Here is a 14,629-nt window from a genome sequence, read left to right on the forward strand (position 1 = left end):
TGCAAGTTGGTAAGGATTTAGCTGTAAAAGCGTAAGCATGTTGTAAATTTCATATATATTTATTTATATGTCTATTTGTATTCCTGCTTCAAATATTACTTATCACTTTTGTTATTGCCACTAATAGCTTCAAGTTATGTTTGTTTGTTTTTTGAATTTCACGCAAAGCTATTCGAGGGCTATCTGCGCTAGCTGTCCCTAATTTAGCAGTTTAAGACTAAAGGGAAGGCAACTAGTAATCACCACCCACCGCTAACTCTTGGGCTACTCTTTTACCAACGAATAGTGAAATTGACTGTCACGTTATAACACCCCCACGGTTGAAAGGGCGAGTATGTTTGGCGCGACGGGGATGCGAACCCGCGACCCTCAGATTACGAGTCGCACGCCTTAACGCGCTTGGCCATGCCGGGCCGAACGTGTTAACTACTTCATGAGAAAGCTTAAGAGATTAAAACGACAGACATTTAACAGCTATTATATCTTTAGAGAAGAAAATGATACATGATTATCCCGAAAGAGAAAAAAAGCACAATTTACATTTTTTAACAGTCGAATGCACTTGCCATGCGCATACTTGTCATGCGCATGAGTTGATTTTATCGCTTCGATAAAATTCTTTGGTTCTCAAAAATACGAACAGGACAAGTTTTTCATACAAAATTACAGCTATTGCATAGGATAAAAATAAGTGTAATAGTCAAACTGATTCGTCTTTTTAAACAAAATATATCGCAAAAAAAAATGTTTTTGTTAGCGCAATTCGTATTCAGATCACCACGAATCGAACCAGGCATTTTAACGCTGTAAGCCTGTCATTTATCGCTGATTTAACGAGCGACACAGAATTTAAAAAAAAAAGGAAAATCAAAGAATTAAACTTTCCATGTGTGACATTTTTGTAGTCTTGTTCGTCTAGAATCGAAGTTCAATGTTGAACAACGGAACGACATAAAAAATCACCTTTATTTAGGCTGTTGTCTCTCGTCCAATGGCTTAGCGATACGTCTGTAGACTCACACCGAGAGTTTGTTTGTTTTGAATTTCGCGCAAAGCTACTCGAGGGCTATCTGTACCAGCCATCCCTAATTTAACAATGTAAGACTAGAGGAAAGGCAGCTAGTCATCACCACCCACCGCCAGCTACTCTTTTACTAACTAATAGTGGGATTGACCGTCACATATAACACCTCTATGGGTGAAAGAGGAACATGTTTGGTGTGACGGGGATTCAAACCCACGACTTTCAGATTACGAATTGAGTGATTTAACCACCTGGCCATGCCGGACCAATTTTGTTATTTTTGAAAGATTTTAGTGCCCATTAAAGGCTCGAAGAAAAGACAGTAAAATTTTCAGACACCTTAAAAATTATTTTGGTGGAAAAATGGTTTCTTAAAATTTTATCCCAGAAAGTAGTCACATTTAATAAGTTACAAAGCAGGCCATGTTTTAAAATTACAACAGTAATGTTTGCTTTGAACTTTGTGGTGATTTAACATTGAATTAAGACTACAATAACATAATTGTACAATTTAGGTATTTATCTAAACAATATTGTGAAAGAGTGTTTAGATTCTATGTTTTAGGGCACAGCATGGCCGGGTGGCTAAGGCACCCCATTGGTAATCAGACGATCGCGGGTTCGAATCTCGTAAGACCAAACATGCTCTATATTTCAGCCATTGGAGCGTTATAATGTTTCAATGAATCGCACTATTCGTTGGTAAAAAAAGTAGCTCAAGAGTTGGCGGTGGGTAGTGATGACTTGCTGCCATCTCTCTAACCATACACAGCTACATTAAGGACGGCTAGCACAGATAGCCCTCGTGTAGTTTTGTGCGAACTTTAAAAACGAAACTTATCTTTTAAAGTCTATATTTTGGTTCCATTTTTTTTTACATCAACCAATAATACTGCAGAATATATGAAGGCACTCTGAACATAAATAATTCATTAAACATAATATGAACACAATTAATTATAAAGTGGTTTTGTTGTATGTTATAAAAACTTTATGAAAAACATCTCCTATACACTCCACATATATATATATATATAAATTTTAGAAACAATTCTTCAACGTTTCGCCTTTTCCGCTTCACTAAGGTAAATGCGTGAAAGTGTTTGCTATTCGAACGTTAGTTACAATAAAGTTTACATATATCTGGAGTGTTAAGGATGTTTTTCTTAATGTTTTGTCAAATTGTATAAATTCCCTAAATATGCACGACAACTTTTGAAATACAACAGATAGATTTGAAGGTCCCTCGCTGGTACAACGATAAGTCTACGGATTTACAACGCTAAAATGAGATATTTGATTCTCTTCGGTGGACTAGCAAACAGCCCGATGTGGCTTTGTTAGAAGAAAAACGCAACTTTGAAGGTCTCTATATTTTTTGTGTATTTTTTTCAAAGCCTAAATATCAGAAAACTTTTTTCGAATGTTCTACATATTTCTCTAAAAAACACGAGAAAAACAACTTATAAAACTATGATAACCAAGTTTGATTTATCTGATGTTTTGTTTGTACGTATAGTGAAAACATCAACCTATATTATCATATCTTTTTTATCTCGACCGTCGTGCCAATATGCTTTCATTTTCTGCCGTGGTGGCGTTATAATGTTACAATCAATTATACTATTGGTTGGTAAAAGAATAGACTAAGGGTTGGCACTGGACAGTGATGACCATCTGCATTCTCTTTAGCATAACACTATTAAATTTGAGACGACAAGAGCAAAGAGTCCTCGTGCAAATTTGCACGAAATCCAAAATACAAACAAAAATAAACCTTAACCTCGCTTTTCTTATAGGAAGCCCGGCATGTCCTGGTGGTTAGGACGCTCGATTCGTAATCTGAGGGTCGCGGGCTCGAATCTCCGTTACACCATAACATGCTCGCCCTTTCAATCGTGGGAGTGTTATAATGTGACGGTCAATCCTACTCTTCGTTGATAAAAGAGTAGCCTATACGTTGGCGGTGGGTGGAGATGACTAGTTACCATCCCTCTAATCTTACACTGCTAAATTATCGACGTCTAGTGCGGATAGCTTTCGTGCAGCTTTGCGTAAAATTCAAAACAAATCAAACCTCAGAGCTGACGTTCGCGAATAAGAATATTTTGAAAGTCTTTGTTTGTTTGTTTGTTTTGGAATTTCGCACAAAGCTACTCGAGGGCTATCTGTGCTTGCCGTCCCTAATTTAGCAGTGTAAGACTAGAGGGAAAGCAGCTAGTCATCACCACCCACCGCCAACTCTTGGGCTACTCTTTTACCAACGAATAGTGGGATTGACCGTCACATTATACACCCCCACGGCTGGGAGGGCGAGCATGTTTAGCGCGACGCGGGCGCGAACCCGCGACCCTCGGATTACGAGTCGCACGCCTTACGCGCTCGGCCATTTTGAAAGTCAAAGCGTCTTCCATTCTTCTTTACAATGTGGATTTTACTGATCATATAGAAGTTGTTATTGTTTTGAATTAAGCACAAAGCTACACAATGGGCTATCTGTGCTCTGCTCACCACGGGTATCGAAACCTGAGTTTTAGCGTTGTAAATCCACAGAGATATCGCTGAGCCAGTGGTGGCGATATGGAAGAGTTATCAACATATCTAAAAAAGGACATACTGATGTAGATATAATAGATACGTAGATATAATTTTCAAAATTTTACTTTTTTATGTAAGCCTAAAGAAACGTCATTTTAATTTCTATAGCGGGTTTTAATGTTCATGTTAATGAGACTTTTACTCAAACTGAAATGCACAGACTATTTACACAGCAAGAAATTTCTTTCATTCGATGATTTACTAACAGAGATGACATACAGAGCATCAGAAAGCTCCAGAAATTCAAACTTAACACTCGTATCGGTATTTAAGTATTTAAATGAGTTTTTGTTATTGAATGCTGTTTGAAAATGTAGGAAAAAACCCTATAAAATCATGACTATGGTGGGAATGGAAAGTCAAACTAATTTAGAAATTGTCTCACGTGCTCAAATACTGTAATTACTTTGTTTAGAAGCTTCTATTGGATTTTAAATAAATAATATACCTGATGTTTTAAAATAATAAGTGGAACATATGTAGAGTAAATACAAACTGAGGTAATGCTGAACAATGAACGTGATGGTGTAGCTGTTTTATAAAAAAGCCGACATCTGGGGACTATCAGCGTTCTATGCAATGGGAGGAATCGAACTCGGTATTTTCGCAAATTAAAAAGTTGCATAAGCCCAAAGAAGTCTAAAGCACAAATATAAAATAAAAATAGGATAAAATAGGCACGTGTTCTCCATTTTTATTTTTTCCAGTTTGTGTACGTACATTATTATTAACAACTACGTTAGACTGACTTAGCTTATTCCCAATTTATAACACAGGCGTAAGACTTGTGATTTAACACCAATATAGATAATACAACTCATGAAATGTTATATCTTTCTGAAATAAAAATACTATTCCTAAAAATTCAATACATGAGGTCTAGCATGTTCTGTCACTTAGGATACTTTTTGTGTGTAATCCACAATATATTTATAATATAAGTGAACAAATAATCATCACGTTATTTGACATACAGTTAATAACTGCAAAAATAGTAACAAGCCCCTGGTGACAAACAGGTAAACAAATAAAAATAAAAACTCCCAAAAGGCTTGAACATCGACCAGCCATGCTCGTGACAATTAGATAGAGATACCTTTACGCCTTGACAATGTATCAGATAACGTTTAGTTAATAGTATTTAGTAGAGTTAGTAGAGAAACCTTTTGCCACCACAGTGATTTTTCAAACAGTGGTATTTAAGAATCGATTTACTGAGAGAGGTCGTCCATGAACCATTAAATATCATGGTGCTAAATTAACGTACGTTCGTTTTCAATAAACTTACTTAATGTATAAACGTAAAACTCCTACCTGTTTGTCAATTATCACGCCAAGAAACATATTACTCTCATTAGCCCGAGCTGTAATTTTTAACCACAGGTTAGCTTTGAGTTTTCAATAACAAACTTTGAACTCATAGCTCCGTTATTTTTGACATTTTGGAGACCAAATTGCAGTTTTGGACTCAGGATATCAAACCCTTTTGATCGGTGTATTTCAAAATATGTAAGAAATTGTAGATTAACGTAGTCGATTTCTGCCTAATACAATATCAGGTGTCAAGGTTACTGAAGATTCCCAATTGTTTACGTTTGAATGCACCGCAACATATAACAAAAACATTAGCATTGTTTGCTACATTGTATCATGAAACAAAAGTACTATAACTTTGTAAGAGAGATGTCGAGAAGCTAAGACATCTTTAGTGACTTTATCCACCAATGTCGCATCAATAAACCGATTTTCAAAAGAGTGAAGTTTTCGTGAATTATTCAATAAAAGACGAAGTAGAAAAGCAACTGACTGGTTTTCAACACAATCTGCTTCGAAAGTTCAAACGTTGAATTTCACCCTAGTTTGTCGGTTCGTGATAGCTTAACCACATATTGATTTTATTCTCTAATCCTTTCTCGTTTGGACCCGGCATGGCCAAGCGTGTTAAGGCGTGCGACTCGTAATCTGAGGGTAGCGGGTTCGCATCCCCGTCGCGCCAAACATGCTCGCCCTTTCAGCTGTATGGGCGTTATAATGTTACGGTCAATCCCACTATTCGTTAGTAAAAGAGTAGCCCAAGAGTTGGCGGTGGGTGGTGATGACTAGCTGCTTTCCCTCTAGTCTTACACTGCTAAATTAGGGACGGCAAGCACAGATAGCCCTCGAGTAGCTTTGTGCGAAATTCCAAAACAAACAAACCTTTCTCGTTTATTCTTAATAATAAGTTTGTCAGAGAAAATGTCAAATCTGTACATCTGTGGTTCATTGATATTGTAGCGTTTCTCGAATTTTTGGAAAGTCCACTGGAACGTTTTGATTAGATACCTTGCCAATGTTACTATAATACGACTTTAAAACTTAAAAAAAACGACTTTTTTTTATTTCAAAAATAGTTTGAAATAATAATAGTTGGCTTCAGGACATCGAGTTTTATATTAACAGATCGGACTTTGTCAAAATAAATATAGTTTCGCCCTATCTGGAATTGACGTTACATGCCAATAACTGTTACTAACAAGAAGACAACTTTCAGAAACTTTTGACGATATTCGGCTAATTTCAATATTGAAGTAATTAAGATAACTTATAAATGCTAGAAAGAGCAATGACATTACGAGTGACATCACATTTGGTCATTTGTATAATGTAATAGTTTACGCGGGTGTGTACGTTTGTGTGTTTTCTTATAGCAAAGCCACATCGGGCTATCTGCTGAGTCCACCTAGAGTTTCTAGAGTTTTGAAATTCGCGCAAAGCTATTGGAGGGCTATCTGCGCTAGCTGTCCCTAATTTAGCAGTGTAAGACTAAATTGAAGGCAGCTAGTCATCACCACCCACCGCCAACTCTTGGGCTAGTCTTTTACCAATGAACAGTGGGACTGACTGTCACATTATAACGCCCTCACGGCTGAGAAGGCGAGCATGTTTGGTATGACGTGGATTTGAACCTGCGACCTTGAGTATGAGTCGAGCGCCCTAACCACCTGGCCACGTGGAGCCGGAGTTTTCTGTCTAACAACGAGAACCAAATCTCTGAGTGTGACGTTACAAGTCCACAAAATTAAATTATCGCTCAACCATCAGGTGTAGGCAGTATAAAACGTATTTATTCAGTACGGGAACTAGCATACATTTCCTGTCTGACCATATTGACAATATTCGTGAAATATCTGTACAAATAAAGATCAGTATCTTAATATACCTGGTACAAAAGAAAAGTAGATCAATTGAGGAAGTTTACTGTATATGAAATTGTAATATAAATTGTATTTATTACAGAATAAAAAGAGAGAAACCATATGCTCCTGGTCAAGTTTCTCAAACATTCAGAATATATGTTGTGTACTTTCTGGTCATATCCGCTTCAACTTCCTAATCAAGCAGTGATATACAACGAAATTATTTTGTTACCTTGACACAACTAGTGATGACTGCTTCCTGAGGTTTGATTTCCTTATATATTTGCAAAACAGAACGGAAACAGAAATGAGTCGAAAAGTCAGGAAATTAATTCGTATTAAGTTAATTCATTTTATCTCATTATACTTCTTTCTCGTATTTACCTTTTAAAATTGTGGTAAATGTCTCATTCAACGACCTAGTATATTATTTGTTTGTTTTATGAATTTCGTGCAAAACTACACGAGTGATATCTGCGCTAGCCGTCCCTAATTTTGCAGTGTAAGACTTCAAGGAAGACAATTGTTCATCACCACCCATCGCCAACTCTTAGGCTACTCCTTCACCAACGAATAGTGGGGTTGGCCATCACATTATAACGCCCCCACGGCTAAAAGAGCGAACACGATTGATGCAACGGGGATTCGAACCCGCGACCCTCATATTACGAATCGAATGCTTTAACCGACTGGCCATGCCAGGCCGAGCTAATGTATATATATAAAAACAAAACCAAGCATATGTAGTTGCTTCCTTTTTCCAAAATTAGTGAATTTGAGATCCATGGTTTCATTTCTTTGTTTGGTCATTCTGTGGAAGGGGTTGAATTTTTTTATTCAATACTATAAGTGATCTCGTTGTAGTCATTTATTCTATTTCATTCTTTTAATTTCGCTATCTCTTAACATCATTTTTTGTCAACACTGACAACGATTGATCATTTTAAATGTGAGACGTGAATGTGAACAGTCGCGTTTTCTGATGTGTTTTGGTACTATTTTAATTCTATTACTTTACATGTAAGCCATGCGAATTGAGGACAATCATGTTAGTTATTGTATTATTTGGATAAAACTTGTGTGGATAAAACGTCAACTAACATTTCCTACTAATGTAATACTTCTCAGATTGTAATTTTTAACCCTAATATTTTTTTGCTCTGAGTTGTACACAACGTACTTTGGAGATTGTACTCAGAAAATTATATCATCATTATGAATGGAAGAGAGCGAAAAATAAAAGACAATTAATGTATTTAATTCAATTAATTTAATACGATTTTCTAGATACACTCTAAAACATTTGTGGTTCGGCATGGCCAGGTGGTTTAGGCACTCGACTCCTAATCCGAGGGTTGCGGGTTCGAATCCCCGTCACACCAAACATGCTAGCCCTTTCAGTCGTTTCAGGCGTTATAATGTTACTGTCAATCCCACTATTCGTTGGTAAAAGAGTAGCCCAAGAGTTGGCGGTGGGTGGTGATGACTAGCTGCCTTCCCTCTAGTCTTACACTGCTAAATTAGGGACAACAAAGAAAAAAGTCTATGACATGAGCTGAGAAATGTTTTTTGGTTTTTTTTTTCTGGGTGAGTTTGGTGTGGAATGACCCTGGTCAAACTGGTGCTCGCGAGCTGAAATTTATCAATGTTAGTATAGAATGAGGTTTATTTACAAACTGTGTAGCTTAATATTGATAATTAAAACCAATTGGCTAATCGAATTATTGAATGCGATCAATATGCCTTTTTAAGCATCTTTTGCGTGTAAGAAGTCAAGTATGTTTGGAACTTATGTTTTTCTTTCAATATTGATAGTTTTAGGTGGAAAACGAAATTTTGAAATATAAAATATATAGTTTGTCTGAATTTGGTAGTTTTGGGTAACGATTTGGTTTTCATAATTATTTATTGTTATTATTTCACCATTTGGTGTTGTAACTATTAATGTAATGTTTACGCTAGCATATAATCTCGACACTTTCGGAATGTCAAAAATATGTGCTTCTCGCGCACGCAATGTGCTTGTGCGCCGGCTCGCAGTGCAGAGCACGTGATCGATGAGTTGCAGTCTAATAACTGTGGCGGTGAGAGAAGCAGCTTGAGCAGTGTAGGTAAGCCTAGTGAGTGAACATAGACGTTATATCTCACTCTAGTTGGTGCAGGATTTTGTATACGTTCACATTTTACCGTGATAAAGTTAAGTTATGATCTAATTATTTATGGTTTGAAACTCGTACGAAGAAACATCTGCTCTCGAATTAAGAGTCTTGAAAGGAATACCGACTTACGAATAGTATACCCTCTTCTCAATATTCTGTTTGGTAGTGATTATTCGAGAAGAAACGAAACTCACAAGAGAGAAAAAAAATTGGCAAGTCTTACAACTCCTATAATATACGACAAACCGTAATATTTGATACTTTGACAGAGGCTATATTTATCTTAATCTATCGGGCCTTTCGCAGACAAGTAAAGAGCAATCCTTCGCTTGGCACAGCGAACTAGAGAACATGCCGGCGGTGACATGGGTGCTCATTTTTGTAACTCTTTTAAAAGGTACGTGTAAGATCAATGTTTGTTTGTTTGTTTTCGTTCATCTTCTAGCAAACAGAATAAAAACGACAAGTAAGAGATTATACCAAACCTGTCAACGTTTTCTCACTTCTGTGTTGCTAGTTGTAGAGTATATTAACATAGCTTACTGTATTTGACTTCTTAATGTACTTTTCTTCCTTTCTAAGGTAAGGAAATATAATTACGTTGCATGTGCTTATTGAGGTGTGTTTGTGTTAACATATATATAACAGAATACAAAGTGCTTAACCTGAAACGTTTAACGCTATTCTGAGGATACGATATTCAGCATTAGAAAAATGATAAACGTTACGTGTACTGAAATATATAAAACTAATGCACAGCAAATGATTTCTTATTATAAAGGCTATTTTCTCTCTATAATTTTCTGCAATTAAAATATGTGTAGGTAGTTTGTTTACATAAGAAAAAGAAACTTTTTTACAAAAATATGAACATGGAAAGAACGTGCGATAAGAAATGTCTGGAGTTGAAGTTTCGATTAAAAGTTTCTCAAATCTTTCGTCCCACTTACTTCACATTTCATTATGTGGTACTATTCTATTCTACATTTCATTATATGGTACTATTCTATTCTACATTTCATTATATGGTACTATTCTATTCTACATTTTATAAAATGGTACTATTCCATCAACCCCACCCTACTCGCAAAAGATAAGTTTTTGCTATATGAATATAATACTAATTAATATATTTAAAAGAAATTATAGACACTTAATATATGAATTCAATTTGTGTTTTATATTTAAACATATCTATTTATATTTAGATGTATATTTTATAAATACATGTAGTTATCTATTTTTAAAAGTTGTTAAAATAACAGAAACACAGTGGAAAAGGCCCGGCACGGCCACTTACTCGACTTGTAATGTGAGGGTCGCGGGTTCAAATTCCGGTCGCACCAAACTTGCCGTGGGGGCGTTATAATGTGACGGTCAATCCCAGTATTTGTTGGTAAAAAGAGTAGCTCAAGAGTTGGCGGTGGGTGGTGATGACTAGCTTCTTTCCCTCTAGTCTTACACTACTAAATTAGGAACGACTAGCGCAGATAACCCTCGAGGAGCTTTGCGCGAAATTCAAACCAAACCTAGTGGAAATTTTATTTAAATTGAGGGGTATATGCAAAAGTGCCCATAATGGCTTCTGAATTTGAAAAAAGCAAACAAAACTACATACTTACTAATTATTAACATCTTGTTCTTTAACATTTGTTGTAAACTGAAAAAAAGATTTTAAAGTCGAATAAACCATATTTATTTTTGACATAATTTTATTTTCATATTTACGTGAGTTAAAAAAAAAGACGTCGAATTTGTAGGTTTGATGTAATTTATATAGTATAACTGTTATACTATAATTGAATAATGCATTAACTTAGTACAAATGTATACTTTGATAACTTGACATATAGACAAAAACTACAATATCTATAATGACGTTTACCTTCTGGTAAGGTTTTACTGTGATAGTAATATTCAGGGGGTGCTCTCTATATTTATAATTTTAACAATTATCATTTACTTTAATGAATATTCATGAAGGGAAAAAAACAAAACAACTCGTCCAATAACATGTACACGTTTTCAAAGTCTCGAATGATATAGTTGAAACATAAAATAACAGTTGTGGTATTTACGAAGCCGAATAGGAGAGACAATAATAGAAATAATGATTCTATGCAAACAATAATAGAAATAAAGATTCTATGCAAACAGTATTAATTCACTGTTGTGATAAATATTTTTAGTCGAAAGATTCGCTTTTTTTCTTATTATTTTTGTTATTTTTTATTTTAAGATGTTAAAAGTATACATTAATCAGTGGTGTATCACCTATTACGCTAATCAGTAGTTTATTATCTATCTTGCTAATCAATAGAGTATCAATAATTAGAGGTGTGTCTCGAAAACTAACGGTTAATGGTATGTCTAGTATATGAAAGCTATCGATTTGTTTGTTTCTTTCTTTGAAGTCAAACACAAAGCTATACAATCGGCTGTCTGTGCTTTGGCCACCACGAATATCGAAACCCGGTTTCTAACGTTGTAAGTCTGCTGACATGCAGCTGTGCCGCTGGGGCCAAAAACTTTCGGAAAACTTAAGACGTTACATTTAAAATGACACAAATTTTAGAATACTCAAAAACAAACACCACCACCAAAATAAGGTACTTAACCATGTTTTAAATTTCTTAAAGTCTTACCAAACTTGTATATTAGAGGTTATGGATAGGAATTCAGATTGATTTAACAGTTCATACGTTGTCGGTTACTTTAATTTCAAAATGACTTGAAAACAAATCTGGCAGCATTAAAGCTCAGTAGGCACTAAGCATCACTCGTAATCCGAGGGTCACGGGTTCGAATCCCCGTCGCACCAAATATGCTCGCTCTTTCAGTCGTGAGGGCGTTATAAAGTGACGATGGTAAAAGTGTAGCCCAAGAGATGGCGGTGGGTGGTGATGACTAGCTGCCTTCCCTCTAGTCTTAAATTCAAAAATAAACAAAAAACAAAGATTCGCTTATACTAGCTCGCATCAGTAAATGTTAGAAGTGAGTAAACCAAGTTGTGCTGGCAAGTAAGATGTACACGGAAATGTTCCTGATATGTTAAACATTGGATTTGATTTCTGGTCCCTTCATAAATGCTCCCGGAGATATAATGTATTTGTTTTTTTTATATCTCCATTTCTTGACCGATTTCAGATCTAATTACAGCCGTGGCTATTGATGACTCCCCTTATTTAAGTCTGAAGTATATAGCTTTCTATAGATATCGAACTTAACTATTTTTTATCAAGCGTATCACATGGGGAACGGTACTTTCATTTTTTTCATATCGAAAAGCTACGCATAAAGACAAATGGCAACCTATATCTCACACACGTAATCCAAAGCAACTGAAAGACGTGTAAGTGAAAATCTCTCATCTGCTCCGTATGATTCAAATGAAATCCTAAAATATATTAGTGAAAACCGATGCATTTTGATAACGCTGAGTAAACAAAATCACAAAGAAGGATGGCGTTAAAAATAACAAATCCAAACCTCTTACTGATCATATTTATTTATAACTTAAGAAACAAGCTGAAACAAAAACAAATTAAACAAAAAACGCTGTACTAGTTAAAAAGATCTCAGGGTATAAACTATAATGTGGGATTATAAAATGTATGCTAGGATTTGTAGGTGACGAAAGAAGTAGGACCAACATTACAGTGGGGATACGCTGTCTATCAATCTTAACTTCCATTTCTCAGTCTCGTATAAGAAATAAGGGTGCTAATAGATACAGAAATAATGAGAGCTAATACGGTGGATCTATTGAAACGTGTACGTATTGTTAAAAATCTGCAACAAGAACGTTATTGGATAATTTTAATCACTATTTAGTTTTATCTTGAATTATCAAGTTTATAGTGTATAAAGATGTTGCAAATAGTAAACCACTGTTTTCATTATTTATTTATGGTTAATTTACGTATAATATACCTCCTTGCCATGTTTGTCATTGTAATCGTAAAAGTGCAATTTAAGAATGAGTAAAAAGAGGGTTATCAAAGAAACCGCTCGGCACTACACTGCGGAAAACCATGTTTCATTCCCCAGATGTATATTACAAGGTGGTACTAATTACTTACGCGTAATTACCCTAACGAAGCAAAAAGGAATCGAGTCAGTTCGAATGAATTAGCAAAGTAGTTATTTTTCAACTATATTAGCACTTTATTAAAAAGATTAGTTATACGAATGGTGAACATAGCATTGGCCACTTAATTACACTGTATTCCTGTTCTGAACTTTTTGTACAAATACTAGAAAAGTGTGGATTCTTACATAATAACAAACTCTTCCTTCTGGTTGGAAGAGCAGTAATGAAAATGTCTTTAAACAGGTCGCTGTGAAGGTAAAACTGACATAAAACAACTTGGGTTTCATGCGCATTTGCCACAGCCCTAAAAATCAGAATTGAATTACTTGCTTTGATTAGAGTTTAATTTTTAGAACTTTCTGTATTTCATGTCTAACACTTCTCGTGCAATGTAATTAACTAGTGTATATATAGTACCTATACGTTTATTTAGCGCGTAAATATTGATCTAATTTTTAAATTTATTTTATGAATAAGTTCACTCAATACTAAATATTAATGACGTCATTGCATTCTAGCAAATAGTTAGTCTGACACCAAAACATATTAGTTGAGGTAACAACCGACAGGAGTAAGCTTCTTTAAAGTGAAATTACAGAACTTTAGAATTCGATTCATGTAACGTTATTTTCAAACGTTCTATCAGAGAAAAAAAAAAGATTCCCAGAAGTTAGACCGATGTGTTATGGAAACATAATGATTTAAAATAGAACATATTACTTTTTGCTTGATGTTTTTCAAATAAGCAAGATGTTGGACACTTTGGTACAATTGATCTGACTATGGTATGGTTGGAAATGTGAATTATTCATGTCCCACTAAGAGAAAAGAAACTGTTAAGTTCACGATTATAACACGTACTATGTGATGACATGGTATATTCTAACCCTTATTCCAGTATGAATTTTCTAGCTCAAAGATGATTTTCACTCAGATCAGTACAAGAATTCTAAAACATTTTTCAACACCTGATTATAACAATTTCCATCTAAAGCACATGCAAAGAATTTCTTATTTCCCTATGGTTTACAGTGTTAACTCTTCACCATAATGTTGGTTTCCGTCTCGATCAAAACATAAATAATTTAATGGCAGATTAGTCCTAGTGCAAATTATGTGTCTAAAGAGGTGTGTTTTCTGACATGGAATTGTGCCTGGTACATTGATTACCTGATTGTAGTGATCTGTTGTATAATTATACGTTTGTTAACAAAGGGTTTCTGCTAATGCATGTTTGGAATCACCATTACAAAAATATAAAAACCATTAAACTTAACACTGCTTTTTTTTTTCTAAAAAATAGAAAAGGAAAAAAAAACAGTCAAATATTAAATCAAAATTCATAGCTAATAGCTTCACGGTCATGGTGCAAGGTTATACTTTATTAGTTATTTAATGTCCGTTTCATTAATACTATTGGGTACAGTGCTTAACTTGTCTAGTACCATTGTTTTACTTTCTTGTATTATTACGCAGTACCTGTTAAGGAAGCACAAATTACGTAAAGAACAACGTTAGATAATGTTCCTCTCTCTTTTGTTACCAAATCCATAACGACCTCATTAGATACCAATTGCAT

General features: G+C 35.0%; 1 protein-coding gene across 1 annotated transcript in view; it reads left to right on the forward strand.

Moving 5' to 3' along the window:
• The first annotated feature begins 8,886 nt into the window (after positions 1-8,886).
• LOC143222506 (nephrin-like) overlaps positions 8,887-14,629 on the forward strand; it is a 143,601-nt gene continuing 137,858 nt past the window's right edge. The window contains exon 1 of the mRNA XM_076449111.1: positions 8,887-9,354. Within this exon, the coding sequence (XP_076305226.1) occupies positions 9,309-9,354 (46 nt within the window). The 5' untranslated portion in view covers positions 8,887-9,308. The remainder of the gene's footprint in view (positions 9,355-14,629) is intronic.

Source organism: Tachypleus tridentatus, chromosome 1 (assembly GCF_004210375.1).
Source record: "Tachypleus tridentatus isolate NWPU-2018 chromosome 1, ASM421037v1, whole genome shotgun sequence".
Taxonomy (NCBI): domain Eukaryota; kingdom Metazoa; phylum Arthropoda; class Merostomata; order Xiphosura; family Limulidae; genus Tachypleus; species Tachypleus tridentatus.